The sequence below is a fragment of the Condylura cristata genome, unplaced genomic scaffold (genome assembly GCF_000260355.1).
Source record: "Condylura cristata isolate star-nosed mole 26May11 unplaced genomic scaffold, ConCri1.0 scaffold00001, whole genome shotgun sequence".
NCBI classification, from domain to species: domain Eukaryota; kingdom Metazoa; phylum Chordata; class Mammalia; order Eulipotyphla; family Talpidae; genus Condylura; species Condylura cristata.
In genome coordinates this window covers 82,178,450-82,199,797 of record NW_004567102.1, presented here as the reverse complement: position 1 = coordinate 82,199,797, position 21,348 = coordinate 82,178,450, and the positions used below count along the sequence as shown (strand labels likewise).

General features: G+C 43.1%; 1 protein-coding gene across 1 annotated transcript in view; it reads left to right on the top strand.

Moving 5' to 3' along the window:
- The window catches only part of SYNE1 (spectrin repeat containing, nuclear envelope 1), a 424,261-nt gene that overhangs the window by 63,226 nt on the left and 339,687 nt on the right, over positions 1-21,348 (top strand). Inside the window, exon 3 of the mRNA XM_012735121.1 lies at positions 12,931-12,992. Coding sequence (XP_012590575.1) covers positions 12,931-12,992 — 62 coding nt within the window. The remainder of the gene's footprint in view (positions 1-12,930; positions 12,993-21,348) is intronic.

Genomic DNA, 21,348 nt, shown 5'->3' with positions numbered 1-21,348 from the left:
ATTTTTGTTGAGTTTCATCAGTTCTCCATATATTTTTGTGATCAGTCCTTTATCGCTACTTTTGTGTGAGAAAATGTTTTCCCAATTAGTGATCTAAGACAGACATTTTTATGTAGGGAGCTTGGATGGCAAGTTGGTCCAGCCCCAGCTTGACCGCCCTCTGCCAAGTTGGCTTCTTTGCTCTTGGGTTGGAAACGATGATTCGCCAAGGAGACCGTGGTCCTTCCCTGTTCTTTATCATTGTCTTTACATGTATCTTAAGTTGGCAAATTCCAGGTGTGGAAGCAGCATTTTGTCCCTTGCCTCTATCCCAGCAAACAGCAGCAGTTAGCTTTCATTTATCACATGACCAGATTTTATTGACCACATTTTTCTGAATTTATTCTATTGAGGTGATGCTGTTTATACAACACTGGAAGTGATGTGGGGTACAGGTTCACACTTCTACAACGCATGTTCTTGTGCCATGTGACCACCAAAGCATCCATGATTCTCTAGCACATTCCCTTGTGTCCCTTCTCCATGTGGCTTCTCCCATCGAGTGCACCCCCCACCCCTCACAGCAGCCTCAATTCTATAGGCAGAATTTGGTTTTAGATTGGTTTTGTCTGTTTCTTCATTTTTTTTCTTTATATTCCATGTACGAGTGAAACCAAAAATATTTGTCCTGACTTGTTTCCTCTTAAGATCATCTCATCAAGGTCTATCCAGTCTCAAATGTGAAGACTTCACCTTTTTTATAGCCAAGTAGTATTCCATCATGGGTAGATTCCACATCTTTAGTCACTCATCTGTCTTGGGGCACTTAGGTTGTTTCCAGAACTCAGCTGTTGTCAGTGGCAGCACAGTGGACACAGGAGGACATATTTCCCTCCGGTTACCCTTTTAGTAACTTTTAGTAGCTTTGGCTACTTAGGAAAGGAATCGCTGGATCATATGGTCCTTCGATTTTTGATTTTTGAATTCTATTCTAGAAATTGAGGTAACACCTTGCATATGATTTAAGAGCACTGGCTCCCACTTCTTTACAAGCATGTTGTCACCTCATGCCTACCTCCCAGACATCAATTATCCTCCACTGTCATCCTCTTTTTTGGATATTTATCTATTTTTTTTAAATTGAGGCATCATTGGTTGACTTCACAGTTTGTATTTTAGAAGTATAGGCCCCCACCCCCCACCTTTTAGGTGTTGTTACCGCCACCCACCACCAAAGAACCCACAGTCCACCTCCATAGTGCACTGTGCTTCTTCCCCATTTTGTTCTCCCCCAGCCTCCCCACCACCACCCCCAAGTTGCTCTCAAGTGTTCCCTGTCCCTGTCTTTGCATTTCACTGCGTGGACAGAACTGGGGCTGTGGTGTGATCTTTCTGATGTCTCTCCTGCCTATTGGGATCTAAGGAGCCACACCCAACCTCTTGGTTTGCATCCACAGTTGGCCAAAGTGGGGTGCTGGTTCACTGGAGAGTTACTCGTTCAATGTGTGAATCATAAAGCCAGCAAATGAACCCAAGCTAGATAAGAGTGGGGGTCCTGTTTCCTCAGTTCTCATCATGACCTGTAAGTCTCTAGCTGTCAACGAGTTTCTGGACTCATGGCCTACCTCTTGGTCCCCACATTGCGGACTTTTTGCACCTGGGCTGCGCTACCACCTCCGTCTCCTTGGCCAGGTTGCTCCTGTGAATCAGATGAGGCGCTTATATGGCCTCACCAGTAAATTCAAATGCCGTAATGATAGCACATATTCTCATTCATACATCAATACAAGCTGTGATCATTTGCTATTGCAATCTTTGTATCCACAGGTAAGGATGGAAAAATTGACCCAAAAATCAAAGTTCTAGCCAAACCGCTCAGATTTATTTATTGTCCTCATTCTGACTCTGTGCTTGGAGGGGTGAATGCTGATGTTTGCACAGTTTTCTGCTTCTCCCTGTTTACTCTGGTTTTTCTCCTCTGTGGTGCCTGTCGCCTCATTATTCTTCTGTATGGTGCACACAGTCCTTTATGGGAAGCTCTAAGATTTGTTTTCAAATTCAGAATTTTCTGGATTGTAGGAATATTAAAATTGATGGTCACGGAACATATTATGTGGTACTCCCAGCAAAGGAATAACACATAATATCGCTAATATTTCTGCAAAGAACAGTAGGAATTTTAACATTAAGTGGGGTAAAGAAACAACCTTTTCTCAATTTAGGTGACATTCCCTCCCCCCCCCCCCGAATGATTTTGTTAGAGACTTATGAAAACTGAGGACTGTTTTAGGATTTAACACTGATACATCTTTCTCTTCCTCTCTCCCTCACCCCATGTGTACCTAACTAAAACGCCTTTCTGGGAATATAGCATCCCCGATTTCTGCCTAAATAAATCTATAAACTGTGGGACTGGTCCAATATGATGAAGAATTCTAAGTAGCTTGTTGGGCAATAATCATTCAATTGAAACAGGTTGCTTTTTTTTCTTACAAATATTCATGCTGGTTTATTCCTATTATTTCTCATGAAAGTGAAGGACATAGTTTAAGCCAATCATTCTCAACTGGAGCGACTTTACTCCCAACATCTGGAGACATTTTTGATTGTCAAAACTTTGGCTCCACTAGAATTGTGATAGAGTAAAATCAAAAATCAACAGACAGCTATTAACTAGAGACATTCTATGGGGGAAGAGAGGGGAACAGGATCAAAACTGGTGTGGGAAGATCACACCAAACTATGGTGATGGCACAGGGGCGAAGTGGTGGTGGGAAGTCTACGGGATTACAACTGAGATGAAAAAAACGTACAAAATGAAAAATGATTATATATGTATATATATATAATTAAAAATTAAAAATAGAATGTAATGGGGAGATGTGAGAGTGACACTAAACGCTCCTATATTAAGACAACCTGACATGACAAAGAATTATCCTGTCCAGAGTGTCAATAGCGTTGAGGTGGAGAAACCCTAACTCAGGAGCTGAGGTATTACATTCCTGCCATCTCTTACAGCTGCCTAGTGAGCTGCGACTGAATTCTGCAGATGCAACTTTAAGGAGCCAGGATTCTTTTAATCTAATGACTCATTTTACATACTAAGGAGATAGAACTGCATTTCCAAAAATTAGCAGCGATATGTCTTTACCAACATTTGCTTGAAGAAAAATAATTTGGAGCAGTGATTAAAATAGTCACATAAGCAAAACTCCTCAAAAATTCTCTTTCCTTATTTTTTTTGCCTCAAGACTACTTCCTGAGTAGGAATTGATCTTTTTTCCTCCTCTCACTGTTGTCTCCCTCCAGTCCTTGGTAGAACTTACACAGAGTAACTTGGAATGTCTTTGTTCCTTGACTCTGATTTCACCCTTACTCATCTGACCAGAACATCAGAAACATCAAAGGTGAGGAAATGAACCCAACCAAGCAGACCTAGAGTCGGATTCTTTTTTTAAGATTTTATTTATGCATACAGAAATGGGGTACAGCCAGAGGTATGGGGGATGGAGAGCAGCAAAAGAGTTCACCAGAGAGAGCAGGGAGCAGAACAGGCATATCTACAAAATACCCCGCTGAGGGGAGCGGCGGGCAAGACAGGAGAGTCTTGTTCTGTCCTGCGCCATGTGGGTCATCTCCAGGGCAGGGAATTGAACTCCCACTAAAGCAGCTGAGGCTTGCAGTGCTGCATCCTAACCCCTTGCACCACCAGGGAGGGCCCTAGAGTCGGATTTTATTACAGAAGACAGTGAAGGAGGAGGAAAGGATTATGCACACAAGAGTGCCTTTGTTTCACTTAGCCTTTGCTGTGTCACAGACTGCTCTAAAACTTTGTGCTTTAAGAATCCCAACTCATGATTTTACATGCCGTGTGAGTTAACTGCTCAGCTCAGTTACATAGAAGTGGTTTTCTAAGGTTGCATAGATAAGACAACGTGTCAATCAGTGGTTTAGTCTGCAGGGGTGAATGCGCTCTCTCCATGAGGGAGTTGCATTCAGGTAGGTATGAAAGGGGGGTGCAGGAGACAAGAATTAGCAGACGCATCAACCTAATGTCTTTGACAGATCTCAAGTTGCTGGACTCACCTAGATTATAACAGGCTGGTCACCAGGAAAAGGGGGGTGGGTTTCCTGCCCCACCCAGGGGAGAGTGCTGCTGAGCCGGGAGGAGAAGAAGCTGGAGAGGAGATTGGATAAGCAAGGAAGCTAGGCAGAGAGCCAGAAGGAGACCTGGGGGAGGAACATGGAGCAGAGACATGAACAGATTATACTTGCTTCTTGGTCCTGGACTGGTTGGAACAGATGTGGGTGAGAGGCCTGAGGGGAGGTTAGCAATGGCAGCTTTCATCTTGATTTTGATTTTTTCCCCCTCCCAGACTTGTCTGATGGTTTTGACCCTTCTTTAAGGGTCCCCGTGGGAGGTGTTTTAGACTTGTGGTGGGCTGTCGGGCCCTGTTTTGGGCCAGTCCTGTTTGGGTGAACTTTTACACGACGGGATGGGTACTTGATTTAAAAACTATATTCTTTATCTTTTGTGCATTTCACAGCAATTGCATTAAAGTTCCTTTCCATTAAAGGTCTACATGTCTTGTCTTGATGAAGCAGGTGGCAGAATCTACTTAGAGCAGGGTGTTCTGGGGTGTCTGGTGCCCCTCTTCTTGCCCTGTAACAGGATGAGTTCATTGAACCAGCAGGTCCGGGATGACTTCACCCTCATGTCTGACTGAGTGTTCTGGGTGGAAGGTAGGGCACCCTGAGTCATCTCCATGCCCTTCTCACCCTCCCATTGGGACTGCTTTCTTTAATGTGGGACAGTGATCCACAATAGCTAAAAGAAGCGGAAGACAACCTGAGGTCTAGAATCAAATGACATAAAGTCGTTGCTGCCGGGTATTGATCAGCACGTGGACTGTCCAAGATCAGATTCAAGGTCGGGGAAATCCATTCTAACCTTTGACGGGAAGAGAGGGAAGTCGCACTGTGCAGGCAGAGGCTTCTTGAGGTTGTCACACTTGGGATTAGAATTTTAACGCTGTCCTGTCCTCAGCTCATTACTCTTTGTAGTCTTTTTCCATGTGAAAGACTCTCATTTCCTCTCTAGACCTCAAAAGTTTCATCTAATTGCAGTATCAAGTTCCAAGGTCAGTCGTCTCCTCTCAACTCCCAGCGTTTAGACTAAAAGAAGCTACAGCTTCCGTGAATGCAGTGAGAGACCTGGCGCAGCCTTGCAATAGATGTTCTGCTCAAAGAAGAGAAGAACGGGAAGAGCATAGCAACCATGGCCCACAGTAATTCTGAAACCCGGCCAGGCAACATGCCTCATTGCTGTCATTCTGGGACAAGGGTTTCCCGTGTCTTTTTGATCAAATCTGTGGCTGGTCATCTTCCTCGCCTTCTTCTTAGCCTTGTAAAATTATGGCTCCAAATTCCTCTTCATTTTGAATTGCCTTGTTCCGTTGGTGCAACATAATGGTATATTTTGTTTAACAAATATGTTGGGTTCCTAAAAACCTGCTTAGCATTCATTCTGTACCCCAACACTCAAAGTTGGAGATGAGGTTAGGAATCTGCTGTGCACCACTGGGGATTCTTAGTGTTTTGTCCCAACTTCTGTGACCGGCCGCAAGAAAGGAAGGTGGGAGGCAGAAAGGCTGAGCAAGCAGAGTTTATTGCTCCTGGACAGCAGTTGAGACAGAGCCCTTAGGGTGGGGTTCGCAGCTATTGCCAACCCAATAAGGGTGAAGGGTCTCATATATAGGTTCTAAACTCAGATTCCAAAGGGGTGACTCCTCGCTTGATGTGAGGCCCAGTTCGCTGTCACCTTCAGCTAGTCCCATCCAGGACCTCAAGGTCAGTTTACTACCACTTTATCAAGCTTGGATGCAAGGCTCAATTCTTTACCGCCCTGATTCAGTCCTTGTCAGTAAACCTTTGGTCACTCCCAACACTTAGAAGCTGGCTTGCCTACTTGAGGTTACATAGGCACGCTCTTACAGCTTTCTGACTTTTTAACAATGGATCTTAGAATCACATCTCTGGTTGATGATTACCCTGAAGTTATATTTTACTTGGCAAAGCTTTTTCCAGGGGAGACAGGAAATAATAAATGCTGGTATTTTCCAATCCACCCTATCACAAGGCTTCTGTTTCCTCTAAATTCAGCTTGCAGACTGAATGTTTTTCTCTGGTTCCTTTCCCTCTTTTCTAGCACCTTATAATACACAACCAAAAGCTGCCTGACACTGTCTGCCTTCTGCAGGGAAGTCTCGCTAGCCACACACACCAGCCACTGCTAATGACAGACTACAGAACACATGCACTCCATGGGGCTCTCTTTCCAGCTCCCTCATGTTCTTCCAGCTTTCAGTAAGACTTTGCTTTGTGTCCTTCAGCTTCTTTCCTCCCCTGGTCCCAGAGCCAATGCCACAAGCTTTAGATTTTTATTAACGCCCCACCACTCCCAGTAGCCACCACCCAGACTCTGTGGCTTACGTCATGTTCCATGGTGGGTTAGGTGCCTCCCCGGCGGGTGCATTCTCTGCGGGTCCCCTCACACACACAGCACCCGGCGATTGGTGCTGACAGTCACCTGGGAGACCCTTAAAATACATCTTATTTCTTTCCTTTTGTTCTTTTTTATTTATTTATGCATGTATAAACTTGGAACAAGCCAGAGGTGTGGGGGTGAGAGGATTCACCAGAGACAGAGTGAGGAGCAGAACAGGCAGATCAATGAAATACACTGCTGAGGGGAGCAGTGGGTGAGACGGGAGAGGTCTGTTGCGCCATGTGGGTCACCCCCGGGGCCGGGGATCAAAGTTATGCTGCAGTGGCTGGGGAGAGCCCGATAGTGTTGCACCTCAACCCCTTGCACCTTAGCGCAACCCACATCTTATTTCTTAAGCCATCATTGTCATTAAACGACATAAAGTGTATAATGAAAATCTGCTAAAAACAAAATAGTTAATCATGCCAATTACAGTCTCTGTATATATCACGGCATGAGATTCTCATATTTCGGACAGAGATAGCAACTGACTCAACAACTCTATTTACTTAAGCAGTTTTTCTTCTTGGTATTTACATGTTAAGGGTATATATATATATGTGTGTGTGTGTATATATATATATAACTATATTATATTTTATATATATATATATATAAAACTATATTATATATATAATTCAGTATTTTTCTCCTTGGTTTTTCATGATTCTGGTAAAAATATACATCCTTATGTGCATACCCATGTAGGAAGTGTTAATCGCTCAGAAATAAAAGCTATGGAAGAATTTGTTAAGTATATTGAGATATGCTAATTTCAATTATTAACATTTTTAAAAATACCATCTGGTAAAAGGATACTGGCATGCTTTTCAATTTTTTTTTTTTAAGCAATGCTATTGCAAAGCTAGTGACCATAGGATTCTGTTACATTTTCACATATTATCCGTGGGACTTTCAGTCTAAATGGTAAAATGAAAGTGCTATTGGCTTGTGTCCAGGCAGCAGGTTTCTCATGATTGATTGTGAAGGCTCTAGATGACCCAGGTCATGCCGCATTGTGGCCTCTGAGCTTCCAGTGCCTGGAGGAGTCACCAGGACAAAGCACAGTTGTGGAAGTCAGCAAGTCCTCTGACTGACTCATCAGGAATTCAGCTCTTGACTGTCTCAGGGGGACTGCTCCTTAGTGGCCACGTTAATTTCTTTATTTATACATATAAGAACTGGGGAACAGGCCAGAGGTGTGTGTTGGGGGGAGGATCCATAGCAACAGAGTGGGGAACAGAACAGGCAGATCTACTGAAATACACTGGTGAGGACTCAGCAGGGGGTGAGACAGGAGAGGTCTGCTCTGCCATGTGGATCAGTTATCTGGCCAGGAGTCGAACCCATGCTGTAGAAGCTGAAGATTACTTCAGGGTGCTGAGACTTAACCCCTTTTGTCACAGGGGGTCCCAGTGAGCAGATTTAATCACCCTTGCCAAGTGGGGCCTCATGTTTGCATATGTCATGAACTTGTCTTAAAATGGCAAAATACAGAGAAACATAAAAAGCGCAAAGAAATACAGATGAGAAATGTCAGAGCTATCTTTGGTTCTTGCCCCTCCCTTCTACAGAAGGATATTGCTTTGGACTCTGGGGTCTATCTCTGCTAACGGCATTATTCAGGGCTATGCAGATACACTGGCCTTCTTATATAGACAGCTCTTGGTGGACAGCAGCCTCAGACTCTTGAGTTTTTAGGATCTTCTACTGTTGAACCAGGAGTAATGATGGGAGCTCCAAAGGTGAAGGATCCAGTGAGCTTTCATTATGGGTTTCCACCTACCAACACAATCTGGCCTTTAGAAGGAACCAAGATTCAAGCTACCGGAGAAGAGGGCAGTTTGAGCACCTTCTGCCTAGTGGTTTCCAGTCCCCTGAAACATGGCCTTACATCAGGGTCCCCTGCACGGAGCACCCACCTTTTGGCCTGGCTTCCTGAGCCCCACCTCTGTGGCTTTGTCTTCTTATCCAGATGGCACACGCAATGCATTTGCAATGGGCCTGATCGCATATCCCTCCCTGTTGAGTCTGCTTATCCTTTCTCTGTCTGGTTTGTGGCATTGACATCCAGTTGTCCATGATACCAAGCTAGAAAACACTCTTAGCTCCTGTCTCTACTTCCTTTCAATCGCACTTGATGGTACCCTTGCAGCATCTTCTGCACCTCCTCCTCAATGGCAATACCCTAGAATGGATGTCATCCTCTTTGAATGTGTTCTGGTAGTGACTTTCCAAATCCCCCTTGTCCTCAGCCTCCTCTCCCTTCATTTAAACCTCATGCTGTCATCAGAATAGATACTTCTCTGTCTCAAGTCCGATTTCATCATGCTGTCCTGTCTGAAGCCACTGATGGATTCCCATGGTCCACAAGATTAAGACTCACTCCTTGACCTGTTATGCAAAGATTTTGACAATCTGCCTTTTTCCTACGGTCCAGCCCATCTGCAGTCCCTTTGTAACCCCTTGCTGCTGTAGTTCAACTGTAGTAATGTTTCAGTGTCATGTTGCTATATCATGCCGGATATTTAAAAATCTGCTGCGTTTTCCTACCAACTTCTCTACCCCCAAATTTTCACCAGCACTGAACTGCTGTTTCCATCTCTTCTTTTCCCTTCTACCAACAGTTCCTTAGAACTTGGTCTGTTTCTTAGTCTCCAACACTTCCTTACCAAGTTCTTCCACTCATTTCTTTACATCACCATCCTGTGATGAGTAAGACAGTAATAGATAAATCAGACACAGCCCCTGCTATCTAATCTGGAGATGAGAGTCTATGGTGGAAATGAACAGGATCACACGATAATGCCATTCTGAATTAGACTGATATTGTTGAAGATGAGAAATTTGGGAAGATTGACAATAATTCCTTATAGACTTGTGTGAGGGATAAGGAAGCATAAGAGCCAAGGGTGACTTCCAGGTACCTAGTGCTAGAACTAAGTACTCTTAGATTGCTTTAATAGAAATCAGGAAATAGAATTAAAAAAAACAGGATCTACTTCTTATTCTCTGTGATTCTTTGAACTGGGGAACTGAGTTTACTTATGTGATATAGACAAACTTTACTGTGTTTAGACCAGACATACACGTTTAGCAAAATGTATAAATGAATGTGAGTATTTTATAATTTTAGTAACAATGCTACACATGCATATGTATGAACACTTGGTAAAACTACAGCATGTTTTTATTCTGAAAAGCTGAAGTTAGAAGAATTATTAATAAGATTAACTATTAAATATATTTGATTAATGTTCCTTTAAATACAGTACAAAGAAATTTTATAAACTTTATGGATACTAGGTCAGTTCCTCATCAACAGCATAAGCCTTATGTTCATGATTTTGAATGCAGTATGGTTCATTTCATAGTTCATATTACTGCCACAATTTGAACATTTTCTGCTATTGGTCTCAGATTTAATTACCAAATCCTGGACTAAATTATTTAATTTTTATATAAAAAATGAAAATTTGCTCACATAATGATGTTTTAGAAACAGTTTTCTTTTGGGAAATACTAAGTAAAATCAGAAAATATTTACTAAGAATACAGTTGGCTATAGCTGATGGTATTTTAAAAAGTAGATTGTTGTGACCCAGTAAAATATGCTTTTGCAGGCAACATAAAAAGAAACATGTAGAGACTCTGACATTTAGATATCTACAGTGAATTCTACAAAAAACATAATTTGAGCATTCTAAAAAAAGGACTTTTATCCAAAATCTAAATATAAGTGCAGAGATTTACCATCACATAAAAGTGTCACAATAGCAGTATTATTTCATTAATGGTGTAGCAAAGCCTTAAAACTATGTAAAATCATGAAATAATACATTTTAGTATATACTGTGTACCTAAATTTATGACGGTATGCACAAACATTATGCAAATTATTTCAAGATTTTAAAACATTGTCATATCTTGATATTTATGAAATAGCATATCTCAAAAGGAGTTAAAATTTTATACATGCTCTAACTCTATAGTCTATTCCAGTTAGAACTGGATTTTATGTACTACAGAGAAGTTTCTGAATTCCATCAAATGTAGCTTGATTAATTAAGATCATTTGGCTACTACATGACTTGTAGAACCTCAATATTTTAAAGTCAACTCAAATTGACTTACGTATGGATTTATTAATTTTGATGTGATCGATATTTGATATGACTAATTTAGTAATTTCTATGCCATTCTTGGGCATAGTAAAGTAGGGTAGAAATCAGACTTCTGGAACATATAACTAGGCAACATTGGTACCCATAAAAGTAATTTAATTCTCTGTGCTTTCTTTTTCTTATCTATATATGCAGACATCCATTGATAGATTGGTTACAAAAATTAAACTAGTACATATATATCACATATGCTATTAATTACTTAAGATATGATGTGATCGATAGACAGACAGAAACAGACAGAGATAGTGCTGGTTACATGGGAAGTGTTGCCTCTTAGTCTATTTAGAATATGTACTTGAAAGTTAAAATAGAAGTGTGTGTTTATAATAAAATAATGACATTCTGTAAAACATGATGTTTATACTCCAAATTTCTCCAAATTAAAGGGCTTTGTTGTTTATCTTCTTCATGTAGTAGCACTTATTTTTCTCAATTAAAGGCCCCAGGGAGAACTTGCTGCCTTCATGGAGTTTGTGGTCTAGTTGACAATTTTTCTGAGCTGATGCCAGCAGAGGTCAGTTTTTGAGATAAAACTACTGCTCTGAGATGACGTCAGACTTTAGCTAGAAGTTCTTGTTTTAGAAAACTCCAGTTACTTTTTCTGAGCATCATGCTTCAAGACCAAAGGTACTGAAATGTCTTGGTCAGCCTGTTCTTCACAGTGTGAAGCCTACACCAACAAGTGTCTGCTGCACTGCGTTCTCCCTCAGAGGGTGAAGGAGGAAGGGCAGCTTCAGAACACTCAGCTCCTCAGCAGGCTCACTTCCCCGTGGCTATAAAATGAGGCCCCAATTCCCGCTGTCTGGACTGGAGACCCTCCCCTGCTACCTCTCAGAGGCAGTTTCCTGGCAGCAGGCTCCCTCCAGGGAGGGTTAAGTCTTGGCTGTTGGCTTCTTCAAAGCAAGAGGGAGAATCTTGCTCTTTAGCCGGGTGACTATTGCACTGTAGCACGTTCCTGAGTGTGGCGCTCATTACTTTGCCATATTTGATTGACTAGGAGCAATTCCGAGGTTGTGCCTACAGCCTGTCCACACCCAGGTATGAGCCCTGGGGGTGCAGTCATGGAGGTCAGTATTCGTCATCACCCCATCCAGGCAAGGTCCTGGTAAAGCCTCAGGACACAGCGCCATCTTGTCACATGACTGGGTAACACTCTGCAGTCCCTGTGCCCTGGCTTGTCTGTCTCAACCTCTAGATGTTTTGGGAAGGAAGCCTTGCCCTGCTCATCTCTCAGTGTCCCTTTGTACCTGCACCTGGCCTTCAGTGCATACTTGCTTGCAAATGTTCATTCATTTATTTACTTTTATTATTTTTAAAAAGATTTACTTATTTATGCATACATGAACTGGAATACAGGCCAGAGCTGTGGGGGGTGGGGAATGCGAGAGGATTCCCCAGAGACAGAGTGGGGCTCAGAACAGACAGATCTACTGAAACACACTTCTGAGGGGGGCAGCAGGTGGGACAGGAGCGGTCTGCCACGCCATGTGGGTCAGCTCCCTGCCAGGGATCGAACTCATGCTGCACAGGCTGCAGATAGCTTCACATGCTGTGCTTTAATCCACTGTGACAACAGGGAGGACCTGCAAACTTTCTCTTAAAATATCTTCCTTGAGGTGTATATATCCAGTGAACATGTGATAAGCAAAGAAAGGTAAACATAGGACTGACAAGTTGCAAATTTTAAAGCATTTGCTGTGATGGTTATAGTGAAGTGGAGAATGTCAGGTATTAATTAGCTGCAATTATGCTGAGACAAAGCCTCAATTAGACTAAAAGTTGGAGGGAGTAAATGAAGTGTTCTCAAGGCCACACACAGGACTGAGGCCCCTAGAGAGCTGCTCGGGAGTCTCCTGCTTTTGTACTGCCTGCTTGGACCCTGCAGAGGCAATGAACACTGTTACCTGGTTGCTCTGGGCTCAGGCTTTGGAGAAAGATCTCTGGGCCTGCCAGGGTAAATAAAGATCTTCCCTTCTGCTCTCCTGGTGCTGCCTGGCTCCCTAATGGAATTCTGTCCTAACTAAAGGAATAGCCAAATTGCTTAATACACATGGAGTTGCATAGTCTCTCCCTATGCAACTATGAACTAGAGGATGAAATCATTTTATGATTACTCTAGAGGTGTTAAATGATGGGCTGTATCATCTAACCACACACACACACACACACACATATATATATATATGTATGTATTTTTTCTTCTTCTTCTTTTAGATGAGCAAGAGATTGTACAAAAACGCACCTTCACAAAATGGATCAACTCTCACCTGGCCAAGGTAAGGAGACTGCACAGAGCTCCGTGTTCACATAGCTTGAACCTATACATCGTTCAGTGCACACACTACTCCCTCGAACTCCTCATAATATTGGCAGTCTTACTGACTTAGCTGTCCTCTGTGTTTGACTTTTGCTAGCATTGCTCTGGGGAAGAAGTGATTGGGTCACTGGAGAGAGTCAAGAGCAGTTACTGCACATCGCTTCCCTGCATCTCGATGAAGCATTTCAGACATTTCTTCTGAACAAACAAGTCCTTTCAAAGGGAGGGTGTTTCTGGATACTTGTGTGTTTGTCCCCTTCTTTTGGGAAAAGAAAGAATCTTATCTGAGGAGGGCCTTCCCCGCAGGTGCTCTGTAGAAAGTAACCAGGACCACAGGACACTAAAAGGACGTCCTACAGCTACCCACACTGGCATGAGGTTGTGTCAGATACTGTGGCCATTCCTACACTGTAATCGCTTTGCGCACACACACTAATCATAGCAAACAAAGTCCTTTATAGCTACATTACAATAAAATTAATTTCATAAATGTTGATAAACAGAAGCCAAAAAATAACGTATTTTTAAAAGTAAATTCAGCTCAGATGATAGGTCAGTAGTCTGGAGCCAGTAGAGGCTGGGAGCTGCAGGGCGTGAGGCGTCACAGCTCCCCCTCCTCCCCCCCACAGTCCCCAACGCCTCTCTCATGGGGAGAAGCAAACAGCAAGAGGGCTCAGGAGCCCCACTGTCCCAGTGGGCTGCTCGCTGTGAGTCTGCGCAAAGCTTTGGGGTGCGAGAAGTGAAAATACCTTCCCAGGACGTGAGCTGTTCACAGTCTGGCAAAGACAGAAGAGCAAAGCGGACCGATTGAGGGAGAAGGCCAGGTCTCTCCTGCAGCCTCTCTCACTGTCACCACCGCAGGCAAGTCCCTGGCCTGGTGGCTCCATCTACCTGCCCCAGCAAAGACGGTGCGTGCCTTCCTGAGCTCACTTTCCAGACCCCGGTGGTGCCAGTTGGCCTCCAGCTCTGGAACTATCCTCCAGTGATCATGGTTATTCTTTACAAAATGAAAAGAAAATGACTTGTTTCATGCTAACAAAAAAAAAAAAAGGGGGGGCGTGGGGGCAGGCTAATAGTAAGCGTGAGAGCTCTTAGCAAATGTAATAAAAGTAAAAATCACCTTAAACCGAGGAGTCCCAAGGTAATCATCACTCACATTGATTATGGTTCCTTGTGCAAAGACCCTACATTTCAAATAAGTGGCGTTCTGGGTCCTTTTCTGTTAGCTTCTGTTCCCCTCAGCAGATCTCTGACATCAGTAGATACCGAGGCTCATGTTCCCTTGAAAGACCAACTGTTTTCTTGTTAACACTGTCAATTATTTATGAATTAAAATTCAGATCACTCAATAGCCTCTTGATGGTCATTTAGGTAGTTAGGTAGTTTCCAATTGTCTATTGTTCTAGAAAGAGGCTCCTGTGAAATTCCTGGAAAACATGCCTCTTAATACTTGGGTGCTTTTTCTTTTTACGATAAATTCCAGTCCACGTTTGAATATACTAAGAGTGTGTGAGAATGCCCACTTCCTGTGAGAATGCCCATTTCCTTCGGCTCCTAGTACTCTTTAACAGTGTTGCAAAAATTTTTTTAATATTTATTTTTACGTAGAAGTTGAGTATATTTGTATGTTCAAGGTGGAATATTTATATGTATGGGATACTTGAAAAGAAGGGGAAATCTGAACGTGTTCCGTGGGGTACAGGATACAGAGGGCCTTGAGGAGGACTGTATGCCCTATTCATTTACAGATTTGTTTCACCATTATGTTAGCCTGGTTTTATGTTCTTTTCAGACTTATGTGATAACTAGCTCTTGGGCTAGCCAGTGTGCCTCCTCCTTGTTTTTTAATCAGACATTTCTTAAAATTTTATTTATGCATACAAGAACTAAGGTGCAGGCCAGAGGTGCAGGCATGAGAGGAATCACCAGAGGCAGGGTGGGGAGCAGAACAGGTGGGTTAACTGAAATACACTGCTGAGGGGAGCAGCGGGCAGGTCAGAGAGGTCTGCTAAGCAGATCAACTCTGGCCAGGCTGAACTCATGCTGCAGAGGCTGGTGATGGCTTCTCAATGCTGAGATTTTAACCCCTGCGCCACCAGGGAGGCCCCAGTATGCATCCTCTGGCCTCTTTTTCTGTTCGGTCTGTGGCCTCCCTCCTGCTACTTCCCATCCAGACATCCAAGTACTGCCTTTGACAAAGTGTGAGCCTCTTCTGGACACCGCCTCTGGCCTCCTGGGAAGCAGGGACCTGTCCTTTCACAGATGCTGCCAGAGAGTTGGCGTCCAGCACCCCTGCCGGTGCCAACCTCCAGCCTCCTCTGCTTCCCTGCCCCTGGCAGGGCGAAGTCTGAGGTCCGGTCTCACTTCTCCAGATCCTGTAGCTGAGCTGGGGAAGCCGGCATTTCTCAGCTTGTTTCCTGTGGTTTCATGCCTCACCGCCGGTGACACTCAGGCATATGCTCATTCCCAGAATTTAACAAACCAGAAAGTCTCACCAACAGTTTTGAGCAAACTTGGAGGTGCTTAATGACGATAGTGGAGTCTCTTGTTTTTTTCTTGTTTTGTTAGAATGGTAAATTCAGGGCCCTTCCTGGTGGCACAAGGGGTTAAGGTCTAGGATTCCCAAACTAGCTGCAGCAGCTTCCGCTGGAGCTGGGTCCCCAGCCAGGGAGTGACCCACAGGGTGCAGCAGACCTCTCCTGTCTCCCTGTGGCTCCCCTCAGCCATGTAGTTCAGTAGATTTGCTCCCCACTCTCTCTCTGGTGAATCTTCTCACCCCCTGTACCTCTGGTCTACTTCCCAGTTATGTATGCATAAATAAATCTTAAAAAAAAAAAAAGGTAGTAAATTCATCACAGGGGAACCAAAACTAAAATAACAATTTCTGGCCCTCCCTGGTGGCGCAGCGGGTTAAAGCACAGCACTAAGAAGCTTAGGCAACTTCCGCATGAGTTCGCATGAGTTCGATCCCCGCCTGCCCCGGAGGTGACCACATGGCGCGGCAGACCTCTCCTGACCCGCCCGCTGCTCCCCTCAGCAGTGTACTTCGTCGATCTGCCTATTCTGCTCCCCACTCTGTCCCTGGTGAATCCTCTCACCCTCCGCATTTCTGGCCTGTATCCCAGTTCTGTATGAATAAGTAAATAAAATCTTTAAAAAAAATTAACGATTTCTGGCACAACCTCAAATTAACGATTTCTGGCACAACCTCACAACCCAGGGCCTTTTGTGAGGTACGCGGCACACCTGGTGCAGCGGGCATCTGGGCCTGGCATGGATCTAAGGTCCACATGCATTGTTCCTTTCTATATTCTTGCAGCATTTACATGCAAGAGCAGGCCGGCTGACGAAGTGCACTGCTGAGGGGAGCAGCAGGAGGGTCAGGAGAGGTCTGCTGCGCCATGTGGTCACCTCCGGGGCAGGCGGGAATCGAACTCATGCTGAAGTGGCTTCAGCTTCTTAGTGCTGTGCTTTAACCCGCTGCGCCACCAGGGAGGGCCCCAGTTTTTATGAGTTTTAAATAGAATGATAAACCGTTCATTCTAAATTCTGTGATAATGTCTTGCTACTGCAATCCATCATTAAAGTTTTTAAGCAACTAATAAAAGAAACCATTCATTTACGATAATATAAAAGACTTCTTATTTGGAAAGAAATATTTTTATCTATATTTTATAGTCATTTTTGGAAATGGGTTATTTCCCAAAATTATTTTATTAATGATTGTGGCAAGTTTAAAAGCTGTGATGTTGAAATGAGGAACTAAATAAATAAGATCCCTCGGTCTATGATCATTCAAACTTGGGCACATTCATAGATGCTCAAAGATACTTCATCAAGATGAATTTGGGGAAGGGTTTGCATGGGAATTTTCATTTTTGTTCTTGGCAGATATGTATAATTACAAACTAACAAAGTTATGTGCTTCTAATTAAGTAAAATTCTGACTGAATGTATTCCTTTCTATTATAGCAGTCTATAAATATTAGGACAGCAGTGTGAAGAGATAGGGTGATGATAATCTGTTATCAAGAAATACATTTTTCTTAAAATGAAAATCTTATTAAAGTAAAAACCAAGAATTTTCTCCCTGTGTTTTGTGGCACTTTTAGTACACAAGCATACGTTATTCAGACTTGCGGTAATTATCATCACTTTTTCTCAATATTTGCTTTTGTTTTCAACTGGAAGTCTTCATGCTTCTGCAATGATGTGATGTATTACAATTCTCAGGTTGTGATTGTATTTTAACATGCCATGAATACAAATGAGTAGGTTGTATTTATTATACAAACCTGATAGTTCCTTCCAGGAATGGGACTTCAGTTTTTTAATGAAGATTTTATTTATTTTGTACAGAAGAACTGGGGTCTGTGCCAGAGCTGTGGGGTATGAGAGGACTCACCAGAGGCAGAGTGGGGAGCAGGACAGGCAGATCGAGGAAACACACTGCTGAGGGGAGCAGCGGGTGAGACAGGAGAGGTCTGCTGGGCCCTGTGGGTCAGCTCCCTGGCCGGGGATGGAACTCCAGCTGCAGTGGCTGGAGATAGCTTGATAGCACTGAGACTTAACCTCCACACCACCAGGGAGGCCCCAATAAGCTTAAAATTGGTTATACTTGGCTTTCAGCTTCTTATAGTTTCACATTTACTATCATTTGTCGATGGAAGAGAATATTATATTTAAACATCTTTGATTCCAATTTTATATGTGACTGAAATCCATATATAGTTTGGCACTAAGTCCTTTGAGGGAGGGTTCTCCAACAGCCTCTAATGAGTGTTTCTTCTATAAGTGGAGCTTCTCTTTCAGTATGCAATGAACAATCCTTTCTCCATCTTCCAGTTTTAAATCTCAGCAACTCCTGAGGATGGACTGACTCTATATAATTTAGATACAGCTTTCTGGATGGCCACATCAGAACAGAAACACAGCACCATGAGGCATGTAGGTTCTGCGTGGTGTGCTGGGCCTGCCGTCCCAAAGTCCCACGTCGTGTATGACTAGAGGGAAACGGATGACACTGTAGCCCTCAGTGGGGGGTTCCCTCCTCGCCCTTGGTGATGGCTTGCCATACCTAGGGCCACTTGGCTTGCAGCTGCCCTAACCCAGCACCTGCCCCCATGCCAATTTCTGTCTGTGTCCAAGTTTCTCTGTGGCAGGAGAGCACTAGTAATACTGAAATAGAACCTGCCCTGATCACCTCACTTTGGCTTTGTCCTTCTCTGAAGCCCTTATTGCCAAATAAGGACAAATACCAGGGTTGAACTTTCAACATCTTTTGGGAGAAGGGACATAATTCACCCTCCCACCCCCCGCTAGAGGTGCTATTAAGAGCACATTTTTTTTTAAAAAAAGATTTATTTATTTATGCATATGGAACTGTGGTACAGGCTGGAGGCTCACGGGCGGCGAGAGGCTTCACCAGAGACAGAGTGGGAAGCAGAACAGGCAGATCGACGAAGTACACTGCTGAGGGGAGCAGCGGGCGGGTCAGGAGAGGTCTGCCTCGCCAGGTGATCACCTCCGGAGCAGGCGGGAATCGAACTCATGAGGAAGTGGCTTTAGATTCTCAGTGCTGTGCTTTAACCCGCTGCACCACCAGGGAGGGCTGGTGGGACTCTTAATGAACTAACATGAGGAGAAGAAGCAAGCAAAGCAGAGGTGAAATTCACCCTGAAAGTCATTGAGCAGTTGCTTATCAAAACCTACTTTAATTTGCTGGTCCTGAGCATAGTGGCATCTTAATTATTTCCGAATATGCTAAGTTATGAAGGAAGAGAATCGAAAGTTCAAAGTTAATAATAGGCATCAATTTAAGAAAAGAATATGTTCGCTTATTAATGAAATAAAGATCTAGCATAGTTTATGCAGGTTAACAGATATTTACATAGTATTTGTACAGCTTCCTTCTTTTACAAATGTATTTTATCTATTTATATACTCATCCAATAACTATTTTTTTAAAGGGTTGTTTATTCATGCATACAGAAATGGAGTACAGGCCAGAGGTGCAGGGGCGGTGAGAGGCTTCACCAGAGACAGAGTGGGGAGCAGAACAGGCTGACTGATGAAGTACACTGCTGAGGGGAGCAGTGGGCGGGTTTGGAGAGGTCTGCTGCAGCATGTGGGTCACCTCTGGGGTGGGGATTGATCTCATGCTGAAGTGGCTTTAGCTTCTTAGTGCTGTGCTTTAACCCGCTGCGCCACCAGGGAGGGACCCAATAACTATTTTAAAATATTGTTTATATGCATGGCAATATTTTTGGTGCTGAGAATGTGCAGTGAACTAGTCAGAAAAAATAATCTGTGCATTGCAGCATTTATGTCCTATTCAAAGAGCTGGACAGGAAAGAAGCCACTCTGTTGAGAATAAACTTCAGACAGGTTAGGGCAGAAGGATATTGTTAAAATCTTCCAGATAAAGAGAAGAGAATAGTGACTAGACCAAGCTGGTATCAGTGGCAGTGATGACATGGGTTGGATTTTGGATGAATTTGGAATATGAAGCCAATAAATTGGTTGGAATCAAATACGAAGTAGGAGCAAAAGAGAAGAGTACAATATAAGCCCAAGTTGGTACTGGATAAAAGAACTTGGGGAGATGCTTCTTTTATATTATATAGTGGAAAAACTTTTATTAGTTGTGAAAGTTGTTAATGGCAAAGTTTTCCAAGCAGATTTCAGATTGGCCTAGCAGGCAGTAATTATTGCATTGGGGATATTTATTCAGAACTGAATTAACTAATTGAGGAAGTGGAAATCATTATGTTATCTGTCACAGGAAACAAAAAGAACGGGAACTAGCTTGTCACTTTTGCCAAGTAGAGGTGGAAAATGATCGCACGGTCCTTTTGTAAAGGAAGTGGGAGAAAAACAGATTACACACAATTTTTAAAATGCTTCAACTTGTATCTGAAGATTCTGGCACTTTCTAATTAGAGTTTCAGGATAACATGTCAAAAATTTTTAGACACTGAATTCATTTTACTTGGCTACTGTCAGTGGTTTGAGTGATTTGAGGTTTCATTGGCCTTTGAATTTGGGGGGCTCTTTGACAGCGTCTAGGGAGGTAACTCACCCCACATCTGCTGGGCAACCCCTTTTCCCTTCACACTTTCCCCTCTGTTCCTGTTGTCTGGCTTGTTTTCCACCCATGAGTCACCATAGGAACATGCAGGCACTCTCGGCTGGCCTGGGACGGGGTTTCTCTCCCTCTCCTTTTCTTAACCTGTGTCAAAGGGCCTCCCTGAAAGGTACATAAGCCAGAGGTGGTCACTGGTCTGGTTCTAGAAGGAATGGGTGTTGCCAGCAGACCTTCCAAGCTGCAGAGTACACCTTCAGAGTCAGTCCTTGCTTGCAACCACTTGATGCACTGAGCAGATCATTCACTGAGCAGATCATTCCAGGAACTTTGCAGGTCACTATCAAGTGTCTATAACGTGATTATATCTTTATGGGACTACTCCTTCATGGGATTATATGAGCAAGACTGACCACGTTCTGCAGTGTGAGTCCGCGACTCAACTATGGAGCTATCTGTGTTGTGTGTAGATTGTTCAGGACTTTTCTAGTTTGGCTTTATTGCTGTCGATGGGTATCTGCTACCATAGATTCTAAAAACCCTGGGTTTGTATTAAAGTAAGATGCTTTTTTTTTTTTTTTTTGTATTATAAAATGTTTCAAGAGTTCTATCCCCAAGAGGAAAAAGCATTTAGTGAATGACTGCCAAATTGGACTAACTCTAAATGTAATGACGCTAAGTAAGGACTGGGATTTTTCTTGGCATGAGTTGGATGGTTTTGTCTTTTTCTTCCCTTGAACATACAGCTTTTAAGTTATCTTTTTGATAGCTGTGTGATACTTGTGCTGGAAGATTCCAGCAGTTGTTTAGATAACTGCTGATGAAGTAGTGATATGCTATTATGTTTCACAGCTGATTTGTACTTTTCCATACCACTCATTTCAATCTAACATCCCAAACCTTAATTACTAGGCATTTGATTGCCCTCTGAATGTAAAGTTAAAATGATAGAATTATTTTAGTCCAATAATATTTTTGTAATTTCGGCTACATAGACTTATATACTTGGCTATGTAAAATGGTTCTAATTATTTATTTGCTTATTTATTTGTGTTCAATTGCTTAGCAGTAACTCAGCTTCTTCCACCTTCTTGATTTACCAATCTTAGTTGATCAAAAGTTTATAAGAAAAACTCACATCAGGCCCTCCCTGGTGGCGCAGCGGGTTAAAGCACAGCACTAAGAAGCTAAAACCACTTCCGCATGAGTTCGATTCCCGCCTGCCCCGGAG